Here is a 22,885-nt window from a genome sequence, read left to right as displayed (position 1 = left end):
TCAGTGACCCCTGACCTAGTGCTCATAAGAGCATGGATACTCTCTGGTAAACGTGCATTGTGTGGAGTAAACATTCCCCAGGCGGTCTCACCGCTGTCGGTAGTTGCAGTTTGGGCAGTCTCCCAGGTTGAGGTGCGAGGTCGAGAGGAGCTGTGCGACCGCCTCCGACACGTTCCCCTCAGCCAGCTCACACTTCTTGCTGTTCATCAGCTGCTCCCACCAACACACGAGACAACCAAATCACAAACATGCAGCGTGCAACGAAAGTAAACTCTGCTACGTATGACGATGAACTTATTTTGCACCATACATAGCCGAACCGCGCTAATCCGAGGTGTGTGTCATTCCAATGGGTTCCCTTCCATTGACAACTCATCGCACTTAGTGCGCCAGTGTATAACGCAGCATTGACCAGAGCGCACGAGAAAATTCATAATGTAGCCTACATGCTAAATTGCACAAGAGAATGTTTATTTTGCAATTCTACAGCATACACTGATGACTGCACGTTTAAGCGTTAGTCAAAAAACGTGAAAATGGTCTGTGTAAGATATGGGTTTTCCACGCAGTTGTGTATACGAGCACATTTACACCTCCGATTAGCACAGTTGGCTACGTATGGTGCAAAAAGATGTTCAACATTCATACATATATACACCTCGACACAGCCCCGAGTTCATTCTCAGTGATGGCCAATATTAGAACAAAGCCATCTCTGAACCATGTCCACCCCCTTTCACGCACGTGGTTTTAGAGGACAGCCTTCAGGGAAAGCAGCTTTAAATCGATAACAACATTGTGGGGCTGGGACTTGTGTTTACAGAGGGGATAGAAAATTATGTATAAAATACTAATTTACATTTTATGTTGTGTCGATATTGCAAACTGCATCTCAAAATCGCTGAGGAACCACAGCCAAGCTGTAAGGCAGCCAGGTGGTGAGCCGGCGCCAACAATTGCCCAAGCTCTGCGGTCCTCTCTATATTCAGATGTTATCAGCCAATTGTTTCTCCATGTGGGAGGAAACCGGAGCACTCGGAGAAAACCCACACACGTGAGGCAGCAACACTATCCCATACAAATGGGACAGATGATATTCGTCCGCACTTTGCTGTACTGCCTTCTCCTTGTATGGCACCTCGACAGTCCGCTAAAGGAATTTCCCAAGATTCACCAACCCTCTCTGCTTCCACACAGTGCATGGATTACAGGCCACGTGTATAGCCACCACCACCCGGCTACACTTCTCTCGGCAGCCACAAAATGTAAAATTTCCCCCCATGGGAGAAACTAAGACTGTGGACAAAACCTATGGATGCGCATCAGCTGTGCAGACGGTGTGCACCTTGTGTTTGTATTGTTGTTGGAAATATTAATTAAACAAAATGGAAATGCCAAGAATAAAGGTGACAATAATGGCGTGAAGATGTCAACTTGTTCCAATCACTGGGTATATTTGGACTTTGAGAGATACTGATAAGAAGGTTGTGTGTGGTGTAACAAATTCAGCTGTACACAGAGATGAACTCTGGGTTCTCTCTCCCAACGGTCTCCCACCTGCTGCTCAATGAGCTTCCTCTGCTTATAGAGCTCCCAGTCCTCCTTCTGTGCCTTTTGCTTTCTTTTCAAGGCAACCTGCAGATATGCACATGATTTCACATGATTTCACATGACTGTCTCAAACAAGAAGAGTAGGCGTACGTTCCCAGGGAGGTGTGTATCGAGTTGTACTGGTTTACCAATCAGGATTTGTCGCAATTACCTTGTTTCGTGGAGTGGATTAAAATGTATTTAATTACTGGCTATTCCAAAAATAAAATCGCCTGTCTTTTTATGAGCCTCCTCAATTTTATACAATCTACATGTCAACAGAGTGCTGTGCCAGAGGACCACTCGGCTGATTGACACAACACATGGCAGCCTCCGCGTCTCTCGAGATGGCTGGCACGTGCACAGCAGTGTGGGGCCGATACGAGAGGAGCTGCTCCTTGCCACAGCACGGGCAGACTGTGGCTACGAGGGCGACGCTGCATTGAGGTTCCCAAAGGGAGCGTACAACAGGTTGCTTTGTTTACCGACACAATTTGAAAAGGTCAAGCATGCAGCTTGACCGATGTCTGCCATGTGCACACCAGACACAATGCGGGTTTTAAACTTCCTCCCATTAATATCTGTTTTCTTCTCACCTCTGAGCACCGCACTTCTGCAGTGTCAACGTGTTTGTCCACCTGGCCATTTGTGATTTTGTCAAATTGTTGTACAGTGATTGATTTCCTGTCCTTTTTTTCATGTCCTATCTTCCATGTCAATAGCCATGTTTCTTATTAAATAAACACAGGCTGGGTAGCCCCTGAATCGTTATCTATGGCATGATATTTGTTGCCACGTTTGATTTTTTTTACATCTGATTTTCGGCAAGAAATTTCATGAACTTATTAAGTATATCATCAATTATCGGCAACCGAATATGTTGCGGATAACTGACGACAATACGTTTGTTAGATATATGATCAAATATCATGCCAGACGGCATTTGGTACTTCATCATTTCCAATGCCCCATCTGTTGAGTGGCCCCCATTTGCAGGTGGCAACATCACCGTGGTCCAGCGTGCCAAAGCCACCACCACCACCTGAACGATGACGGCGTCGTTTGGGGCAGTGTTTTGTCATGCGGTAGGAGGCTTACATGCACCGATCTATTTAGAGCCTGAGTTTGAAAGCTGTGGCTGACCTCCGTTACAAATTAAATATTCTGAAACTGCCAAATAACGGCATGACTTTAATTTGTGCACCTAAAAAGTTTTCAAGTAAACCAAGCTCAAAAAAGAACTACGTGCTCCTTGAGTTCTTAAGGTTTGGAGACCCATTGGTTTTTGGACAGCATGTGGTCCACAGGATAAATTGTTTGGAAATGATAACTATATCAGTGACCCCTTACCCAATGCTCATTAGGATAACGGTTTCATCCAAAACACGCTGCAGAATGCCCTATCATTCTGACAAGAAGAACCTTTACTGCCTACAACATGTACTTGCTGAATTGGGCTGCTGTTTTTAATTTGTGCTGTGCTGGGTTGCATTGACCTCCAGTTTCACAGTCCAAGATTTAAGCTCTCTTGGATGTAACTATGCCCCATTTTTTTAACTTGGTCCATCTCAACGTGAAAAGATCAAACAGAAAAAAATTGGACAGCTCTGTATGAGATTAATTATTAGAATATGAACTTGTAACATGCTGTCCAGTATCTGCTCAGCCTCATAAAGAATGACTCAGGAGGCACGAGGGATCACAGACAAGCGGTAAGCTGGCATTAACAAGTGCCCAAGTTCTGTGGTACTCTATATATTAAGATATTTTCAGCCAATTAATGAGTGTTTACATGTGGGAGGACCAGAGCACCTAGGAGAAAATTCATGTGTGAGAGTGGTTAACACTATCCCATCCAGGTGGAACAGATGGAGATTCGTCCATATATCCTGCCAGGCCAGGGCAAGGCACCATTGCCATGGGGAAAGGAATTTCACAATGTGTGATCCACAAACCCTCGCCTCCAGTGTGCTGGATTACGGGTGCACGCAGCCAACACCGCCCGACTAATACCGGCCAAAAAGTGAACCGCAATATTTGCAAGGCATCATGGATGAAAATCATAGGGGATCAAAAGCCCATGTAAAATTGATGAAACCATGTTTTTCATTTTTTAATGGGGCCCATGCATAATTCTTATTTGAATTTTGCCCTGCCTCGGTCCACATGGAGAATTCGACCAAACTGGGTGGAGATCAGGCCATGCCAGTGAGCGGACTAAGTGCAGGTTTAGGTCCAATAAGCGAGAGGAAATATACAACCCCTATCAGCCATACTGAAAACACGTAGCTCAAATAATGCACACACGAAGCTCCACAGTGCACACACAAAGCCCTACAGTGAACACACGAGGCACCATAGTAAACACACGAAGCTCGATAACGAACACACAAAGCCCCATAGTGAACACAAAGTCACACAGTGAACACACAAAGCCCCATAGTGAACACACAAAGCCCCAAAGTGAAAACAAAGCCACACAGTGAAAACAAAGCCCATAGTGAACACACAAAGCCACACAGTGAACACACAAAGCCCCATCGTGAACACACAAAGTCCTATAGTGAACACAAAGTTACACAGTGAACACACAAAGCCCCATCGTGAACACACAAAGCCGCATAGTGAACACACAAAGCCGCATAGTGAACACACAAAGCCCCATAGTGAACACACAAAGCCACATAGTGAACACACAAAGCCGCATAGTGAACACACAAAGGCCCATAGTGAGCACACAAAGCCCCATAGTGAACACACAAAGCTGCATAGTGAACACACAAAGCCCCATAGTGAACACACAAAGCCCCATCGTGAACACACAAAGCCCCATAGTGAACACACAAAGCCCCATCGTGAACACAAAGCCCCACAGTGAGCACAGGAAGTGAGCGTGCGCAGGCATTTGTCCCGGCAGTAAGCTGCGTGTGGCTGAGTTAAGCGAACCTGCTCATCCACGTAATCGTCAATGCGCTTCTGACAGTCGTTCCACTGCGCGGCAATGCACACCATGCCCTCCTCGAAGCACCGCATGCGTCCCAGCAGCTCCACCGTCGCTTCATCCTGGGGCTCATCTTGTGATCTGCTCGCACGTACCAAAAACATCGCCCACAGCCCATGATACGAGACATCGTATAAGCCTCTTAGCTGTTTGTCTTGTCTTTAAATGTAAACCCTCCATAAACGCGTCAATTAGGTCAGTTTGTGTGCAGGTGCTGGGTAGATTGTGTGACCCAAGATCTTAGGTGGTGGCGGTTTGAGGCCTTCTTCCAGCAGTGGATTGATCATGGCTCACACATCGTTGGATTTGAGTGTGCTGTACAAGATATGTTGTAATGATTTCAAATTGCATTGTTGACAATAAGTACTTATATTCTTAGTTTTTTCGGTAAAGTCACGTTGAAGAGAAACAACAAAATAATATAATATATATAAAAAAACTAAGAATATGAATTACTGCAGTCACGAAAGCTTTAAATCAAAATAAGTACTTAATTAGCCCACATCCCTTTGCTGTGACAATTTATAAATATTAACTGGGTACACAGATCCCTAAGAATTAATAACCAAAATGGGATGGAATTAGAAAAACTCCACAGCAGAAGTTGTGTCTGGGCCAAGTTAAAGTCAATTTACTTTGTACGGGGTCCACTGTGCTCTGGGTATTTGGCACAAGCCGTGTCACCCACATGACATCTCAAAGCATTAAACCGGCTCGATGGATATAAAATTATACATTTTACTACTCGTCAGAAATTGTCACCGACACAAGGTTAACAATTCACCTGTTGTGAGGGAGATAAGTCACGAGCCAAAGCTTAGCACGGTTGGCTACGTCCGGTGCAAAAGAAGTTCAACATACATACATACAGCACTGCAGAAAACACTACTGAGTATCACAGTACAATCGCCAGTTGCGAAAACACATCATCACTAGGAATGTTGGAAACTCAGTGAGGTTCACTCTCTGTTACAACTAATTGCTGCTGTTCTCTGTGTCATGTCCAACATTGATCAAGCCAGACAAAACAACCACGAAAATCTCCTTTTCTTTGGCAACACCGACGATCCTGGGAGGTGTTTAGAGTATGCCTTAATCTCCCGATGAAAAGCGCTGGACAGACGTGGGGAAGAGCGCCATGGCAGAGCTTCTCTCGGGCTCAGAGATATTTTTCAGGAGGGTCCTGCCAAGTTTCCACAGTAGGGAGCGATGTTGCTGCCGTGTGCAATCTAATTGAGTAATTTGCAGATAATTTGACAGCATTGGGATGTGTGGCCAACACCGGTTACATTTTATGATTTTGTAGCTATGGGAGGAAACCGGAGAACCCAGAGAGAAACCCATGCAGAACAGAGGGAGAGAGAATGTACAAACTCCGGACAGAAAGGCACCCGAGGTAGGAATTGAACGCAGGCCCTTCTTGCTGTGAGGCACAAAATTTCCACTGAGCCGTGCTGCTTCACAAAGCTTGGAAATCGCTTTGTGTAATCTGACCGACGATTCTCACTGAAACAGTATTTTTCAGAATTTGTGGTCCCCACATAATCGGTAACCACGCCACGAGAGCCCCTTCCTATCGCCACGGCCACCCCTGTGCGGTGCACCCGAGATTACCCAGCAGCCCCTCCGATGTCAGGTCACGGCGCCGTCTCTGGAGGACCCCTCCACGTTACTTACCGTTACGCAAGTATGCAGTCAGTGTGATACTGCCCCCCACTGCTTTCGTGAGTTTGCCTGCATCCGTGTGTAACCAAACACTGGTGCAAGTCCTCGTGACTTACTTGAGCAGATTGAGCAGGGTCGAGAGGTCCCTTTGGATGAGAGGCGCAAAGTAAACCATCTTGTGGAAGAGGTGCATGTTGTGGAGCTCCCACGTCACCTCAAACTTCTTCAAATGCTCCTTCTCCTGTAAACACAACCGTCATACCACATTACGAATGAGACCAATACAAAGATTAACCATCAATGGCATCATTTTCAAAATAGATATAGGTGGCTGTGCAGCTCACGAGACATCAGAAACATTTTGAAAGTGATTATTTTTGGGTAAACACAAACTTACAAACACGTGAAAATTGCATTTCTACATGCTCAGAAATTAGCTTTGCCATGCGTTACATCAGACCGAGTGAATGGAGCAGCGGAGTTATTCTGCAACTCAGCTGCACGTCCTAGAATTACTGTAAAGTCAAAATAACGTCACGTCAAAGTGCCTCCATTTTCAAAACAAGCATGGGCAGCTTCTCATCTCCACTCGCGACCGTGAGCCAGTGGCAGACATTCAACATTGCCAAGCAGGAGCCATTCCATCCACAGGAGGATCACTATTTACGGAATGGGGCAGTAATTGTATTGACCCCATGGCACAGATGGGTTGAGTTGACTGTGATATGAGCTGGTAACCTTTCAATTGTGAGTTAGGCACTGCTGCAATCATACCCACAACCAGATATTTTAATCATACACTTTGTTTTATTAAGAATAATAATTCAGCACATTTGGCATTCCTGGTATGCTTAAAGCGCAAAGTTATCACTAGCAAGCAAATGGCCAATTCATTTCCATGACGGGATCTTTATCGATTAGCTGTGAAGCAGACGGTGCGGATTTTTTTATAGTTAATACAATGGCAATATTTACCAAATATAATTAAAAAGTACATTTGCGAACAATGTAGGCAAGTGAATGAGACCATGGAATTTGTGAAAAGCAGCACGGCACTGACAAGACATGAGACGCGAGGCAGGATTAAAGATAACGTTTCCAATTTGTGACGCGCGCAGTTTATGTCGATTCAGTTACCAGTGACAGGTGAGAAGGCAGCCTGAAGCCCAAGCTCTGTGGCCCTAAACCGGGATGTTTGGTAAACCCTATTTACGAGTCATTATACGTGTGGGAAGAAACAGGAGTGCCTCGAGAAAACTCACGTGTGCGAGGGGAGCAACACCATCCCCGTACAGATGGAAACAAATGGAAGTTAATCCACCTGGCGTACTGCCATCTCCTGGCGAGCCAGACCTCGACGCCCATGGGAAGGGAGTCTCACAACATTCGTGCGATCCACCAACCCTCGCGGCTGCCTCCACAGCGCTGGATTACGGGCGTGAGCTCGCCACCACCGTGTAGCCGTGTGGTGTGGCCGCGAACGCGAGCGCTGACCAGCGTGACGAGGAAGGTGGCGATGGTGCGCGCAGCCTGGCACAGCGCGCCGTACTCGTCCAGCAGCAACGACAGCAGGTGGCACGCGTGCGCCGCGCTCAGTGGCGCCGACGTCAGCTGCTTCACCAGACGTAGCTTCACCTCCAGTACGTACTCGCGCGCCTGCGACTCCAGCCTCTGGTAGAGCTGGTAGGGGTCAACCTTGCACAGCCTGAGCAACAACAACCGCCATTCACCAATAAGTGGCGGTGACGTCACCACGGCGCTCGTGCCATGCTAAATGCACTCTGACGCCGCGTGAAGTCTCGAAAGCCCGCTGGCAGGAGGTCACAGAACAGACTCAGGTGTGATGGGTTGAATGACCGAGTTGACTGGCAGATCCACCAATTGTGCTCCCCACCATGCAGACTCTGCGTTTTAGCCGCCCGGAGCTACGCTCGTTGCTGTGAACGTTGCTCACAGCCTGAGCTCACCCACACACACGAGCACGTGTTGCAGGATATTTAGTACAATGAGGGGGGGTGGAGAGGGGAGCAGTGGTGCAGCAGTTAGCGCATGGCCCTATGAACCCAGTGACCCGAGTGTTACCACCACGTCGAACTGTTGCCACCCCGCCACCCTGCCGCCCACAGTGCGTGGCAGTCCTCACCTGTCTACCATTTCCTTCACGCTCTCCACGTCGGGCGCGGTGCCCTGCTCCTCGGCCAGCGGCGTCCCCGCCCGACAGTAGATGCACCGCACCAGGTGCCGCACTTCTGTCCAGTACTTCTGCAGCAGCTGTGCGTCCCGCCCACTCTCGCCCACTATCTCCCTGCCACACGCACGACCATGGCGCACATACAATAGCAACAACCGTCATTCACCGCTAAGTGGCGATGACACGCACTCTCCTTGTGCCAAGATCGGTGAGCTTTGAGGCCATGTGATGTGTTGAAGGCTCACTCGCAGGAGGCCATGGGACAGACCCAGATGTTATAGGTTAACTGAGAGAACTGGCAGATGCACCACCTGTTCTCCCCACTGTGCCACCTTGTGTCTCAGCTGCCCCGGCACTCCACTCATTGTTGTGATTATCGCTTCTCTGTCCTCTGCATGCATGTTTACTCCAAAATGTTCAAACCAGTGAGATCGACTAAAAAATCTTGCGGAAACTTTGGGAATAATCAATAAAATAAAAAAAATACCAAACAAAATTTTACATGTACGCAAACCTTAAATACAAACCCCTTGCCCAAAGAATGTGCTCCTCACAGCTGTCAACAACTACTGGACATCTGTGAAAGAGAGCTTCAGATTCCTCCAGTCTAAAGAAAGATTCTGATTCTGAACATACTGTCACTGCAATTCTGTTCTGAGGTGCACTGGCGGGCCCGTACACTCTGACACTTCAGAGAGCCGGTCACTCTCCGAGTGTTGATGCCACGATGCAGTCAAGCAGAGTTGTCCACTGGTAAATGTTTAGAAGAATAGATCTTGTGTCGCCTACGTGGCTCCAGTTCTCACTCTCAAATGCTTCCGAGTAATTCGTGCACAGAAACACTAAACTATTGTCATGGAGGCAAGTCTACTTTTGAAGAAAAGAGGGGACAGATTACAAAATGAGCGTGCGTAGCAGCAAGCGGCTAATGTACACCACTCAGTGAAGACCCAAATTGTATTTTAAATGAATAATAATTATAACCTTGGATAGTAGTAATTAGTTTACTGTTTTTCGCTCATAGAAAGATTGAGTAAAGACAAAACTTTTTGAGCTGACCCTTACGTGAGACCTGAACCTATCGGAAGCTGTGCTGCAGTAAATAGGGCTGTAATTTGCAAAAGGTAAACGTCAAAAAACGCAAGAATCCATTGCATGGCCATAAGACACTCACAACTGTGAAAAAACTTAAGAGTCTCAAGGGTAATCCTTGAGACTTGACACGAACGCCTCGGTTGTCGCTGAAGGGCGGCTGCCTCTAAATGCCCTTCCCGAGTCTCCTCCAGAAGGCCGATCTTGAGGTAAGCCCACTGACTTTTATAATCGAACGCTAACAATGTGTGTCGTAAAGCCTCCTTCACCCGAGACAGCCAATTATACGACCTAAGCCAAAAAAACAAGATGCTTTCTAGATTTGAAGCTTTCGTGACTGCAATGATCCATACTCTTTGGTTCTATTCGGTAAAGTCACGTAGGTAAAAAATAAACAAAAATCACGACATAGGAATAGGTTTTACCCTTTTAACTGGCACAAAAACTGACACCTTTATTCAAGGCATCATGTTTGCAATAACCACAACACAAGCAGTCAAAATGCAAAAAAAAAGAAAACTCTGATAATAATATGCACTGTCCTTGAATTTGATTGGTCCACACCCGAGACAGCTTTTCTTAGAGCCTAGTCTCCATTGGTGTTGGACCAGAAGACGCCAAAAGGCGGTCACAACACAAGTGGCCTTCATCAGGTGAAGGGACCAACCTGTCCAGAGGACAGCGTTGGAGTGAAAAAAGTCAAGCGCAGGTCGCCTCCTTTAAGCTGTGAGTGGGTAAACAGAAAAAACGCCTTGACAAAGGAATTAGCATAAAAATGTAAAGCTGTGCAAGCTAGCAAATATCATCAAAAATACATTAGCACCAGCGTGAGAGTTTGGGATGCCACTAATTGAATGAACATACTGTACCATTAAAAATGCCTTTAACGTTTGGTTCGATTTAGAACATCTTTCCAATGGTTTCTTAATTTGAAGCCATCTTCTCGGTTGAAATTGTGTCTGTGTTTGTAAATCTGAATTGCCTCGTGAACATATCTCTGCTAGAAACCCGAGGGTTTACATAGAACCTTGGTATCAGAGAAAATTATATCGTGATCACCCACAGCATTGTAACAGTGATCAGCCACGGCAGTATAATTCGTTCTGCTGTGTTTCAAATCTGATTTGTGCTCGCGAATTCGGTCAGAGACATGTCGTTTCGTCTCCCCGATATGTCTCTGACCGAATTCGCGAGCACAAATCAGATTTGAAACACGGCAGAACGAATTCTTCTGCCGTGGCTGATCACTGTTACAACGCTGTGGGTGATCACGATATAGTCTTCTCTGATACCAAGGTTCTATGTAAACCCACGGGTTTCTATCAGAGATTTGTTCACGAGGCAATTCAGATTTACAAACAGACACAATTTCAACCGAGAAGATGGCTTCAAATTAAGAAACCATTGGAAAGATGTTCTAAATCGAACCAAACGTTAAAGGAATTTTTAATGGTACAGTATGTTCATTCAATTAGTGGCATCCCAAACTCTCACGGTGGTGCTAATGTATTTTTTATGCTATTTGTGAGCGTGCACAGCTTTATATTTTATGCTAATTCCTTTGTCAAGGCGTTTTTTTCTGTTTACCCACTCACAGCTTAAAGGAGGCGACCTGCGCTTGACTTTTTTCACTCCAACGCTGTCCTCTGGACAGGTTGGTCCCTTCACCTGATGAAGGCCGCTTGTGTTGTGGCCGAAACGTCGTGATTTTTGTTTATTTTTTACCTACGTGACTTTACCGAATAGAACAAAAAAAACAAGATGTATTATATTGGTTGTGAAAGCCTACGTATAAAGTTAGAATGGTTTCCTTAACTTGCGTGTGTTCTCTAATCCCTCCGTTCCTCTGACTCTGAATGTAATTCCAACCTTGAACCCCTCCACGCTTCTTTGAACATTACTCAGTTTTGGCACACTTCCCATTCTTTGCACATTTTCCATTTTCTTCGTTCATATTAAAGTGTCCAATCCCCATGCCATAGCAGGCAATATGCATTCATGAACATTAAATATACCCAAGGACAAATGCATGTTGGAAAATATTTCAGAACCCATGCATATTTATGATTTTTGTTCCTTGTTTTAAACAATGAAGCGCTGCTATTAATAGAAGTGTGAGGGCAGCTGAAGCACTGTGAAAAACAGGTTTATAGTTGTCAAGAATCTGCGGCGCATCAGCGTGACACCATTCGGTCACCACGACGTCACCCCCCGGGTAGCAAATACCGCCGCCACCTCCGTGTTTGCCCGCCTAGCGTGGTGGAGTGGCACGGGCACCTTCTGTTTGGGATTCTCAATTGCACTCGAGACTATCGCACGTGCACATACAAAAAACTAAGTTACGATGTCAGTTAATTTAAAATTATCTTGTGCATCAAGGTAATCTATTCATATATTTATTAATCTATAAAGTATGTGTTTGTTTGATATTAACTGTTGATTAATTGCTAGTTCGAGTGTGTGCTTATTCTATGTAGTGCATATGAATGCTGATTAGTGCTTGCAAGTACTTGTAATATGTAGTACTTACTACCACTTCCTAGGGATTGTGTACACGATCATGCGTATACTATCACGCTTACTTGTGTTTGTTCATCAGTGCTTACAAAATGTTTTCACGATATTACAACCAATGCTGACACTAATGTGCATTCTTACTAGAGTGCTCACTGCAATGCTAAACTAATTCTTAATCACCCTTACTATCATCATCAGTCATGTTCTCTCCACGATTGGACAAATGCTTATCCATGTCATTGCCATCTCCCATGGTGCAGTGACGCCACAATCCGGTTTGCTCCCGCACATCAGCCTATCGCATCGCTCATCTCCGCAGCGTTCATCCTCTCGGGCGCGTTCTCCTACTTTGGCTGCCATTCCGTCACAAGCCTTGTCCATTGGGTTGGCTACGCACGGTGCGAAAGAAGTTCAACATACATATATACAAACATCATACCTACGCTGGCTGACACTTGCACAGATTCCAGGACACCCCATACATTGTATTCTATAAGATTAGGATATATAAAACTGGTGATTCAGAAAATTATAGTTTTCACTCCAAATGGACAATCAGCCGTCACTTGTCCACGATGCACACTGCTCCGTCACGTTACCTGCGCTCCCTGCACGATTCACAGTTGCAGATGAGGCCTGGGACAGTGGTGAGTTCGGCTGGGGGCTGGACCGGGAGCGCGCTTTCTGTTTTACCACCATTCGCCACCGCATCCAGGGCAACGGGTGGTTTCTGAACAGCGTCCACCGTCTGAAAAACAGCGGTTGGTTATTAGCATAAAATATCAACGCTTATTATTAATGTTGTTACAATTACTCTTTGTTTCACCCATGAAAGAGTGTCAATTCTACATCAGGAGGCTCCTGCAATATTTTTTCAGTCGAGGGCGATGTTGCTACATTTAATCCAAATTGATTGATTTGCAGGTTATTGATTTTTAGCATTGTGATGTTTGGCCAATACCAGTTACATTGTAAGATATTTTTTGTATAACTAGAGGGCAACAGGAGGACCCAGAGAAAAGCCATGCAACGCAGGGGGAGAACATTCAGAGACTCCATGGAAAAAGTGCCCGAGTAAGGAATCTAATCCAATCACTTCTCGCTGTGAGGCACAGGTGATATCACCGCACTGCTACCCAGTAACTTGAGGCGATGAAGACGTGTCCTCCATGAATGAATGTTAAGGCTGGGAGACCTTCATAATCGCTAGGCCACAATGCACAACTTTGACAGTACAGTATTCTTGGGTTGTTGCAATTGGCAGAACTTTCTCGGCATGTAACAAATACCATCCTCTCCCTCTGCCCACCGAGGACTCAAAAATGTGGGGTCCCACTCACAACCGTATCTTGTTTTTCTTTACCACCTCATTTGTATAGTTTCTCATTCGCGGTCTCATTTTAAAAAACTTCAGATGGCTTCATTATCACAAATCTATTGGACGATCCTGAGACTGTCCAATAATTAATATAAATTTGAGTGGATAGATTAGCATAATTGTCATTTATAGTTTTCATAAATCACAAATGTCACACGTATGATATAATGCAAGTGTAGTGCACCTAAAGATCAATTTTAATTGATGAACAAATACATGCATTGGTACCAGCCTCATATGTCTTTGGGCAACTGCCATCTAGTGGCAGCTTCTGAAGTCGCCACTATAATGCCATTCGTATAAACGGAGAGTCCGAAATCGCAATTGGAAGGAATGGGGGGACTCGATGGGCAATTCCGAGACTGTCAAAGAATTCCCATTAATTCCCATGGCGATTTCTTCATTACCATTGAAGTGAATGGGATACTTTGGCAGGATTGCCCAAAAGAAAACTTAATTCGATAACAAAATAAATGTGTTTTTTTGCAAGCCTAGGTATTGTCTAAAACATTATCATTCCTTCCAGACCCCTATTACAATCGTATTGAACCGAGTGGTGGTTATATATTCTTGGCTCTTTCGGTAAAATCACGTAGAAGGGAAACAATAATAATAAAAATATGTTTTTATTATTTTATTGTTTCCCTTCTACGTGACTTTACCGAAAAAAAACAAGAATATGAATCCCTGCAGTCACGAAAGCTTTAAATCAAAATTCGAGTGGTGGTTATCAATGAGAACTGCCCGTGGACGAATCCTGAATCTAACAGGCATAACCAATGGTGGAATTGTGCAATTCGAACGATTCCAGGAGGAACTGCCCAGCACGGAACGAATGCGTTTCACATAGCTACGTCCAACTAGGACACTTCCAAGTCCAGAAAAAAGAAAAGATATGCTTGAATAGGTGGCGGTTGGAAAACTGGTAGATGGAAAACATATCAGCAGCAAATGCAGAGATGTATGCAAAACGCAAAATGAAATGTGAGAGATGAGATTTGCCGGGGAAGAATCATCCTGCAAGCACAAATCATTCTTCATCATTCTCCACACGGACCAGAGCGCTGCGCAATCCAACACTCAATGTTTTGTGCAGATCCCATAACATAGTTACACGGTTATAGTTTCGTTTTAAATAATTGGTTTTAAAAAGCTCCAGAAACCACGAGGATGTTAATGAGAAACCAATATTAAGTGCAGCACTAATGCTGGTTGGGCAGATTAATGGTCGTGCTCCTACTTATCACACAGAAAAAGATCGGTCAACGTGGATATGTTTCAATGGGCTTCAACGTGCGGGAGTGGGGCTACTCTAGCAACACTGCGGTGAGACACGGACCGTGGAGCATAAACTGTTCTGTCGGCACCTGCAGGAGCCATGTACCGTGGAGGACCTCGCCAGGGCTACAGACTGGACCACATCACCAGCACCACGTGCCGGATACTGGACAAACGTACGACTGTGCTGGCAGCACGCGAGGAGGCAGCGGCACTCTCGTCACACTTCTACCTCTAGAGCCACCCAGAGGTTCCACAAACATGTGGAGATCATCAACTGTCGGGAGACGTCCACACTCCGTACCACGTCACAATGCCTCCGAGTCATTAGAAGAACCCCAGACCTATGAGAAACACTGATTAGCTGTGGCCTGCCTCAAGATTGCAGTGATATGATTGTATGACGTCTGAGAAGCTACATGTATATGTTGACTCATTGGTGTTTGGGCTATAGTTAATGGATTCCCACTAGCCTGAAGTTTACTGCACCTGAACTAAGGAAAATGTGCACCTACTCCTACCAACCCCACCACTGACAGTTGCAGCTGATACAGCTGGTAGAGGTACACAGACAGCTGGTAGAGGTACAGAGACAGCTGACAGGGCTTGTAGAGGTACACAGACAGCTGACAGCGCTGGTAGAGGTACACAGACAGCTGACAGCGCTGGTAGAGGTACACAGACAGCTGGTAGAGGTAGACAGACAGCCGACAGGGCTGGTATGTAGTAGGCACACGACAAGCAAAAGAAGAACCACTGGTCGAAACCAATGGCCAGGTATTCAGAAAACAAGTAATCAGTCCATACACTGTGATTTAGCTACATTCTGCAGATCGTGTAGTTTTCTTATTGCAGCAACGATAGACATCCCTTGCATTTCTATGAGACAAAGTCATCTGTATTTCGGTGAACTCTATAGGTGATTGAATGAAAGTACAGTAAACATGGGTCACACTTTAATGTAGCTGGTTATTTTCGGCTCTCCGATTTTACATTAACAGGTTAAATTTCTCACACTAACACAGCCACCTTCGCACGCCGACCTAGAGGAGGCGGAGGCTCTGCGATCTCCCATTAACATGCTAACCTCTCACGTGAACAGAGCCACCTCAGTGCGCTCGCCGTGGAGGCCGCTCACTGATCTCACAGTAACATGCTAATTTTTACCTGGCAGCCCTTTAATTGGTGGAAAGCCCACCACCGTCACGGTCCGCTGCCCACCACTCACATTAACATTAGCTGCCCCGCCCATGCTGCTGATATTTGGGCTACGCCCATATCAAACCTTTATAAATAATATTGCCTATAGGAGCTATCCCCCTTTTCCTGATGACGACCGCTTGTGTTGCGATCGAAACGTTATCACTGCACCTGAATGAATTAAATGATGACGTCACTCTGCTGCTGCTCTATTTGAGACCGGGAGCAAGAGGAGAGCCTCACCATTCTGGCAAATTGCCCATTGAAGCTGGATGTAATTACCAGCGAAACGTCGTAATCAAATTTTAAATGATGTTGATTCACTCTTCAACACACCGGTGGTCTAAAGTAGTGAACTATTTGTTCTTTGTAAACGTGACACATTTTTTACTGTTTGGCCGTGTTGGGTGGAGGGTTACGACACATTTATAAATAACGCGATCTAACCCAAAAACCTTTATTATAAGTTATAGCTTTTTGTCATTTTCTTTGAGCCTATCTACGTGACATTACCGAAAGACCCAAAGAATATGTAAAGAATATTTGTTTTAATCAACAATTGCTTATAAATGATACCAGTGTGATTGACCAATGCAGAAAACTGCTATCATCAGCAATATGTGCGAGTTAAGAGAGCATCCTCTGCACAACCATCCTCTGCTCACGAGCACGTGAGGTGGCGGGACACCGCAGACTGCGCCGCCTTGCGTGCCTGTGGCCTGGTCAAAATCGCCATGATCAACGCCGACTCAAGCCACAGGCCCGGCGGTTGACGTAAAATGCTTTGAAAACATTTTAAGTGGGGGTCTTTCTCCATAAAACTGGCCTTCCACATCCGTTTTCTATTAATTAAAGCAGGCCGCTCGTGCGCGTTGGCGATGGTCGGCCCTGAAACTGACCTGCAGCAGAGGGCCCCCCCCGTCTTGGCGGCTCACCCTCTCCCGTCCCCCTCCTCCGCGTTGAAGTTCTCACGAATCGGTCAACGTAGACTCAAGCTGCTCACGACTGTGCAGCTATACGTAGTGTTAATCTGCGCTGTGTAATAACACTCTGAAGTCCAGTAGCACATTTAACTTAAACGCAACTCTGTTCTCAATCCACAATGAGGAATCAAAAAAGTCCACGTGATTTCCTACTCAAGAGGCGGTGTTCATCTCCCATTTACTGCTCCGAGTCAGCGGTAAAAATTCCGCATTCCTGAGGCCGAGGTCATCTAATCTATAGCACTTCCACCGTTGACTTCCAAAGAAAGTAGAACCTATGTTATTGACCTCAGAGAGTATGATGGACCGAGGCATACAACAGAATAATACACGAGCCTGACTATGGGAAGCCTGTATCACTTGGAAAAACTAGCCCACCTCAAGCCCACTGCACACCAGTCACTGCAACACAGGCACTTGATTTTAACAGCGACCGTAATTCACGCGTTCATCTTGGGCAAGCTGCTGGTCGATGGACCTGCACGGCCCTACATTGACCAATCAAAAGCTATTCTATACAGACTTAACTGCATGCAGTGCCCTTAAAACATGCGTTGGCAGCAGCCACTAGCAGCACAGTTTGCAGGTACAGGGAGCTTTCACCGCCGGACATCCCCACTTATAAATACTGTACTTCAATCAATGCTTACGGATTTCAAAGCACAACATTCGAATAAGAATTGGTAACTGAATCGCATATGAATAAATTATAATTGTAAAGAAAAAGAAGAGGCCAATTTCATAAGGTCAACCATAAAGATATACTGTATCACCTAAAAACTGATCGGTACTAAAGCATGCATTTGAAATATTCCTATGTATGGGAACCTTCAATAGAAATGTTCCGTTTCATTTGACGAACGCATTCGTTTTGAGGAAGTCCCATGGCACCCCTCGCACTGTCTTCACTGTGCAAGAGGAAACCCCCCCAGCATCTTGATTTACACAAGAATGTCAACGTACTTGCAGCACGCAGGCGCGCTTGGGTGCGGGGTCACGCCTGCTCCGGTTACCATCACTTCACCGTCGGTACCTACAGGCAGCCCAGGAAGAGCACGGCCGAGGCAAGAGAAAACTCGGGTAACACTTGCCTGAGACGTGGGCTGAAAATTTCCTCGGAGATGCTGCTCCTCAAAGTTCCTCCGACAGTCATGGCACACCCAGAGCGGAGACGGGAAGAGAGTGGTGCTCTCCGGCGTCGCGCTATTCTGCATGGGAGAGGGCGGGCTGCAAGACGCGTTGAGGGCTCCGATAAAACTTGGCTGCGGCGGGTTTGGCGCCCCGGGACTCGGCGCACCGTTCACGCTATTTCCTTCAGAGTTTGTCTGCGCGGAGCTCTGTCCATTGGTCCCAGCGGCACATGCCGCGAGGCCGAGCTGCATTGGGTTGGTACCTCCACCAGCGCCAGGCGCCAAACCGTTGGTCTCCCCGGCAGAGGCCTGCAGCATGCTCGGAGTTTCGCACCGGCACAGCAGACAGCGCCAACTCCCAGGGAATGAAGGTCGCAGCGGGCTAAAGGAAAAGGGAACCTGAGCATACAGGAGGAAAAAACGCTGTTAACATTTCATATACTTTAGTTTCAAATACCATTTAATTCTGTATAGCTCGTTTACGTGGTGTGTTTTTTTAAACAGTGTTCATAAACCACTTGCCACAATTAATCGCAGATATGGAGCTGCGTCAAAGTTAAATCATGCGAGGGTTTAATTCAAACCCCGACTGAAGATGCAATGCTGAATGTGGAAAAAAATATTCCTTGGACATGGCTCCAATTCTTCATTTTGCTTCCGGTTTATAGCAAAATCTAAGCATAAAGCAAAGTTGTTCAACTACAATGTTACTGTGTTTAAATTTAACATCACTGAATCCACCATGAGATAGCTTAAGAGCGAAGCCAAGCATAAGACATTTCGGCAGAATTACATAAAAATGCTTTACAAGCACAAATATGAAATGTTACACACACCAATGTATTCCCTATGAGTAACTTTTGCATTTACCATTCGACAAACATTACTCAAATCCACAAAAACGATATAATTGTTCCAAAAAAACTGTAATATCGGCATACATTTGATAAAACGGACAGCTATAGGAGAAAGAGCGAATCAAATTATAATTAGGCATTACGTCAGTAGCCAAGTAAGGTGATAATTATGTTTAGCTCAATGGTTCATCTCCCCATTGCACTGGCAACACAGTCGAGTACCTCTTCATTATAACATGCCACCACACTGCTAATTAACATTAATTGCATTGAGTGTTTTAAAAATGGTATTTATTAATGAGCTCTGAAAATGGATACAAAACGGTTCACACAGAAGATGAGTAAAGCGTGCAAGTGAAAGACGGCTATATTTAAACAATAATCTAGCTTTACAAAGTCACACAAATAACCATTCTGCTGTAATAATACGAGTGCAAAGAATAGCACTTTTGTAGTGACATCGCTGGATGTCACCATGCTGTAAGTGCAGTGCTGGCCCGAGAGGGCACGGTGTGCGATGTAGTGACACCGCTGGATGTCACCATGCTGTAAGTGCAGTGCCGGCCCGAGAGGGCATGGTGTGTGTGCCGACCTAAGGGGAAGATCGGGTAAGGCCATGACACTCTGGTTGGCCCGGGAGGACACGTGACAAGTTTGAATGGCAGGGGGGCCCCCAAGAGGGGGCTAGGAGAGTAACGTGATTCGAACCCAGTTTCCTCCTGACGGTCCTGGAAGGGGGGCATGGCCAAGGGCGGAGCCAGCCACGCCAGAGAGAATATAAGCCGAGTCCCGAGAGGGATCTTGGTTGTCTGTCCCGGGGAAGAAACCCTTCCTCTACGATCTCCGTTCTGCGAATCTTCCAGCACGTGGGCCCGGGCAGTATGTCGTTGGTCCCGGGTCTGGAGTTAATAGTTACCAGTGTAGTTTGCCAGGGTGGTCACCACCCTAGGTCGTTGGTCTTGTTAAAGGGTGAAGTCACCCCGTTGTGTTGGAACTAAATAAATACGCTGCCTCCAAGCCTAAGAGTGCGACTCAGTTGAACCCACTACACTTTTAACACTCCAGCCAATTAGCAAATCAGCATAGGACAGTGGTTTAATGAATAGTGTCAGGAAGTTGACGGGGGGAGCTGTGGTCTTGTATCTCAGTGGGCTGGTCTCGAGGTGTTAGGAGCATCAAGAGACCCCCCTCCCCACCCCCATTGATGAGGGGCGTCTGGAGGCCTGCAGCCAGGGTATGAGGGCCGGTAAGAGAGGGGGGTGCCAGACCTGACTATGGGGTGTAAATGGCAGACATCCGAATGCCTGACTGCTGCACACAGACCGCAACAACGAGGGATGCAAAGGTATTGGGGGCAAATAGAGGGGAATGGGAGACTGAAGTGGACAACACGATGATGCATGGAAGAAATACAGACACACAGAGTGATGCAAAGACAGAGGCGATAAGAAAATTAATATGAATAGATGGAGATTCAGGGGAAAAAAGCTGCCTCATTTATAGTGCAGCTATGACCTTGCATTTCATTATGACATCAGACGAACTGATGAGGGCTCAGGCTCTCATTAAGAATCATATCGGATTCATGCTGTTCAACTTCATGCAGCTGCCCTTCATTTACAAGCAGACTTGTTTAAATGTTGTAAATTCACTTCCTTACATTGGACATTTCCTATCAGGCCTGAAGAAGACAATGCAAACACAGCCAATATTCATCCAGTCACGTGATACTCAATAATTATACCACTGCAAAACTGCCCATAACTTTGATGGGTGCTGGTCAAATGTATGTTGTACTTCTTTTGCACCATACGTAGCCAATCGTATGGACCAGTTTTTATTCTCCGAAACAACTGATTCATTAATTTTTAAGGAAGAAGGAACCTAAAAACCATTTGTTCATATTCACTTTCATTACCAAACCAACAGCAATCCACTTCTGTGTGGCAGCTTGAACCTGTTCCTAAAAAAAACTACTTCTGAAATTGTGGATCTTGGCCCAAGGACCGACCGCTGGCATTAGCTGCATAATCTTAACATGTAGATATTCTCACCACGCACAGTGCATCAGGACATAGCGAAGGTAATGCAAATCCCACCACGTGAATGGTCGAGTTGGGCCATTCTCGTGAATCCTAGCTTGGAAGGGATTCCATTATTAGAAATAAATACGATTTCCAGCAGGGTTGAGGGTTCAACGGAATCGCGGATTCGTGGGAGGCGGGCTCTGAGGATCCTAGATTGACAATCAGGCAAAAAGGGAGGGCCCGTGCGGCCTGCTTAAATCGTCAATGAAGCACTTTTCCATGGCAATTCTGGTCTCTACCGGCAGCTGAGTATCGGGGGACGACCAATGGCCTTGCTACTGGGAATATGGGAAGTATTAAGGGGAACATGGGGACTACCCCTGGGACAAACAAGACGACCCTTGAGACCTCCCAGAAAACGGATTTTTTTAATAAGACCACCATTACAAGCAGGGGCGGAGCCAGGGGGGGTGACAGGGGTGACATTCTGCGTATAAGTGTACGACACTCGTTCTGGTGGACTCCGTGCAACTGCATTGTCAGAGTGTGTCGCCAACCGATGGCGTCTAGTTCAACAGCCTGACTCTCTAATTATTCTTGAAATTAAAATTTGTTGAATGTCACCCCGGCCTAAAATTCTGGCTCCGCCCCTGATTACAACCACTTGGACTTACGGGATGCCAATCAGACTTGCAGAACCACTGGTACGACTGGGTTACTACCAAGACCACCAGTACAACCGTTCAGAACTCCCCGACAACTATTTGGACAACCAAATAATTGGCTGCTCACTCGCGTATGTAGTACTTTATTTACAGAGACGCTCGCTGATGCATGTAGGTTTGCACACAGACGCTCCACTCATGTTCACCGATGAAGATTGACACAGAATCACCGATAATCGTTCAGTCTTAGAGAAAAGAGAGGTGAGAGAACTCAATCAAGTGTGGATTAGTGTTGAGGCCGTAGGTAAGCATTATGGCTGTGGGTTGTTGTTGAGGCTGCCTGGATGCATTGCTGTGCATCTGTGTTACACACTTATTGCTGTGCACCTGTGCACAGCAATAAGTGTGTAACCCAGTCAGCGGAAGGGTGGCGTCACACATGTCCACTTGGGACGATCCTTGTCCACTCTTTTGGGTAAAATTCTGTTTCATCAAAAAAGCTCAGCCAATTATTATTCCTGAAATCCTTCAAGTTCCAATGCCGCAAAAGTAAAAAAATGTGATGAAAATGTACTTCGAACAGGAGTGATCATAGCCTAATAGAATCACATAGCAGCACTTTGGGAAAGTTGGTCAACAGGTAATTTATGTCCAGTTATCCCCCAAACTTAACATTTAACTCAGAAGTCTATGAGCACGGTGGGGCTAATCTCATGGGAACCAAGCAGTAACTTTACGCTGTCATTATATTCAGGTGTTTTCGTGGCTAAGGAGGATGGTACCTCCTCAGTGCTCCTGGGTTTTAACCAAGCCAATGAAATGTACAAAACTACCTTAAAGCCCAAGTACAACAAAAGGACCCTACCCTCACGCTGCTCCAGAGAAACAAGTTGAAAGCAGACGAGAACAATTAGTCAATCAAGTAAGGATTGCATTTAATGCTGATTAAACAGAACTAAATATTACTTTACAGGAATATTTTAGGGACTAAGCTTCACACTGTGATGAGCCCTGCCATCCTAAGGAGTGGCTCTCTGAGCCCAAGGCAATGATAAAAACAATAATTCAGAAGTTAAAACGACCACTTTGTTTTAAATAATCTGTTGAGGTCCATAGATTTTGTACAGCACTAATCCAATGGGCAATGGAACTGTTTTAACTGTTACTTGTCCTGCTAAAAAAGTTCCCTATGATTAAGCTACTTCAGCAAATTAAAAGTGCACCTTATTAAGCGGTCATATAGGTTATAGTAGACTTTACTGCGTGCGTATTCCCCCACCCAGGTAGATCTCAAGCAAGGGAGTAGATCCA

General features: G+C 45.7%; 1 protein-coding gene across 2 annotated transcripts in view; it reads right to left on the bottom strand.

The window, feature by feature from the left end:
• The window catches only part of FAM193A (family with sequence similarity 193 member A), a 50,813-nt gene that overhangs the window by 15,771 nt on the left and 12,157 nt on the right, over positions 1-22,885 (bottom strand). For both annotated transcript variants that reach the window (XM_032950221.2, XM_032950222.2), the window contains exons 2-9: positions 17,987-18,424; positions 12,656-12,804; positions 8,400-8,561; positions 7,751-7,961; positions 6,373-6,497; positions 4,537-4,672; positions 1,558-1,635; positions 92-210 (exon numbers count right to left, since the gene is read on the bottom strand). In XM_032950221.2, the coding sequence (XP_032806112.2) occupies positions 92-210; positions 1,558-1,635; positions 4,537-4,672; positions 6,373-6,497; positions 7,751-7,961; positions 8,400-8,561; positions 12,656-12,804; positions 17,987-18,424 (1,418 nt within the window). The remainder of the gene's footprint in view (positions 1-91; positions 211-1,557; positions 1,636-4,536; positions 4,673-6,372; positions 6,498-7,750; positions 7,962-8,399; positions 8,562-12,655; positions 12,805-17,986; positions 18,425-22,885) is intronic.

This window comes from Petromyzon marinus, chromosome 9, assembly GCF_048934315.1.
Source record: "Petromyzon marinus isolate PM22_M1 ecotype Great Lakes invasive population chromosome 9, UKy_Petmar_22M1.pri1.0, whole genome shotgun sequence".
Taxonomy (NCBI): Eukaryota; Metazoa; Chordata; class Hyperoartia; order Petromyzontiformes; family Petromyzontidae; genus Petromyzon; species Petromyzon marinus.
Note: the sequence above shows the minus strand (reverse complement) of the source record. Positions and strands in the feature narration are given on the sequence as shown.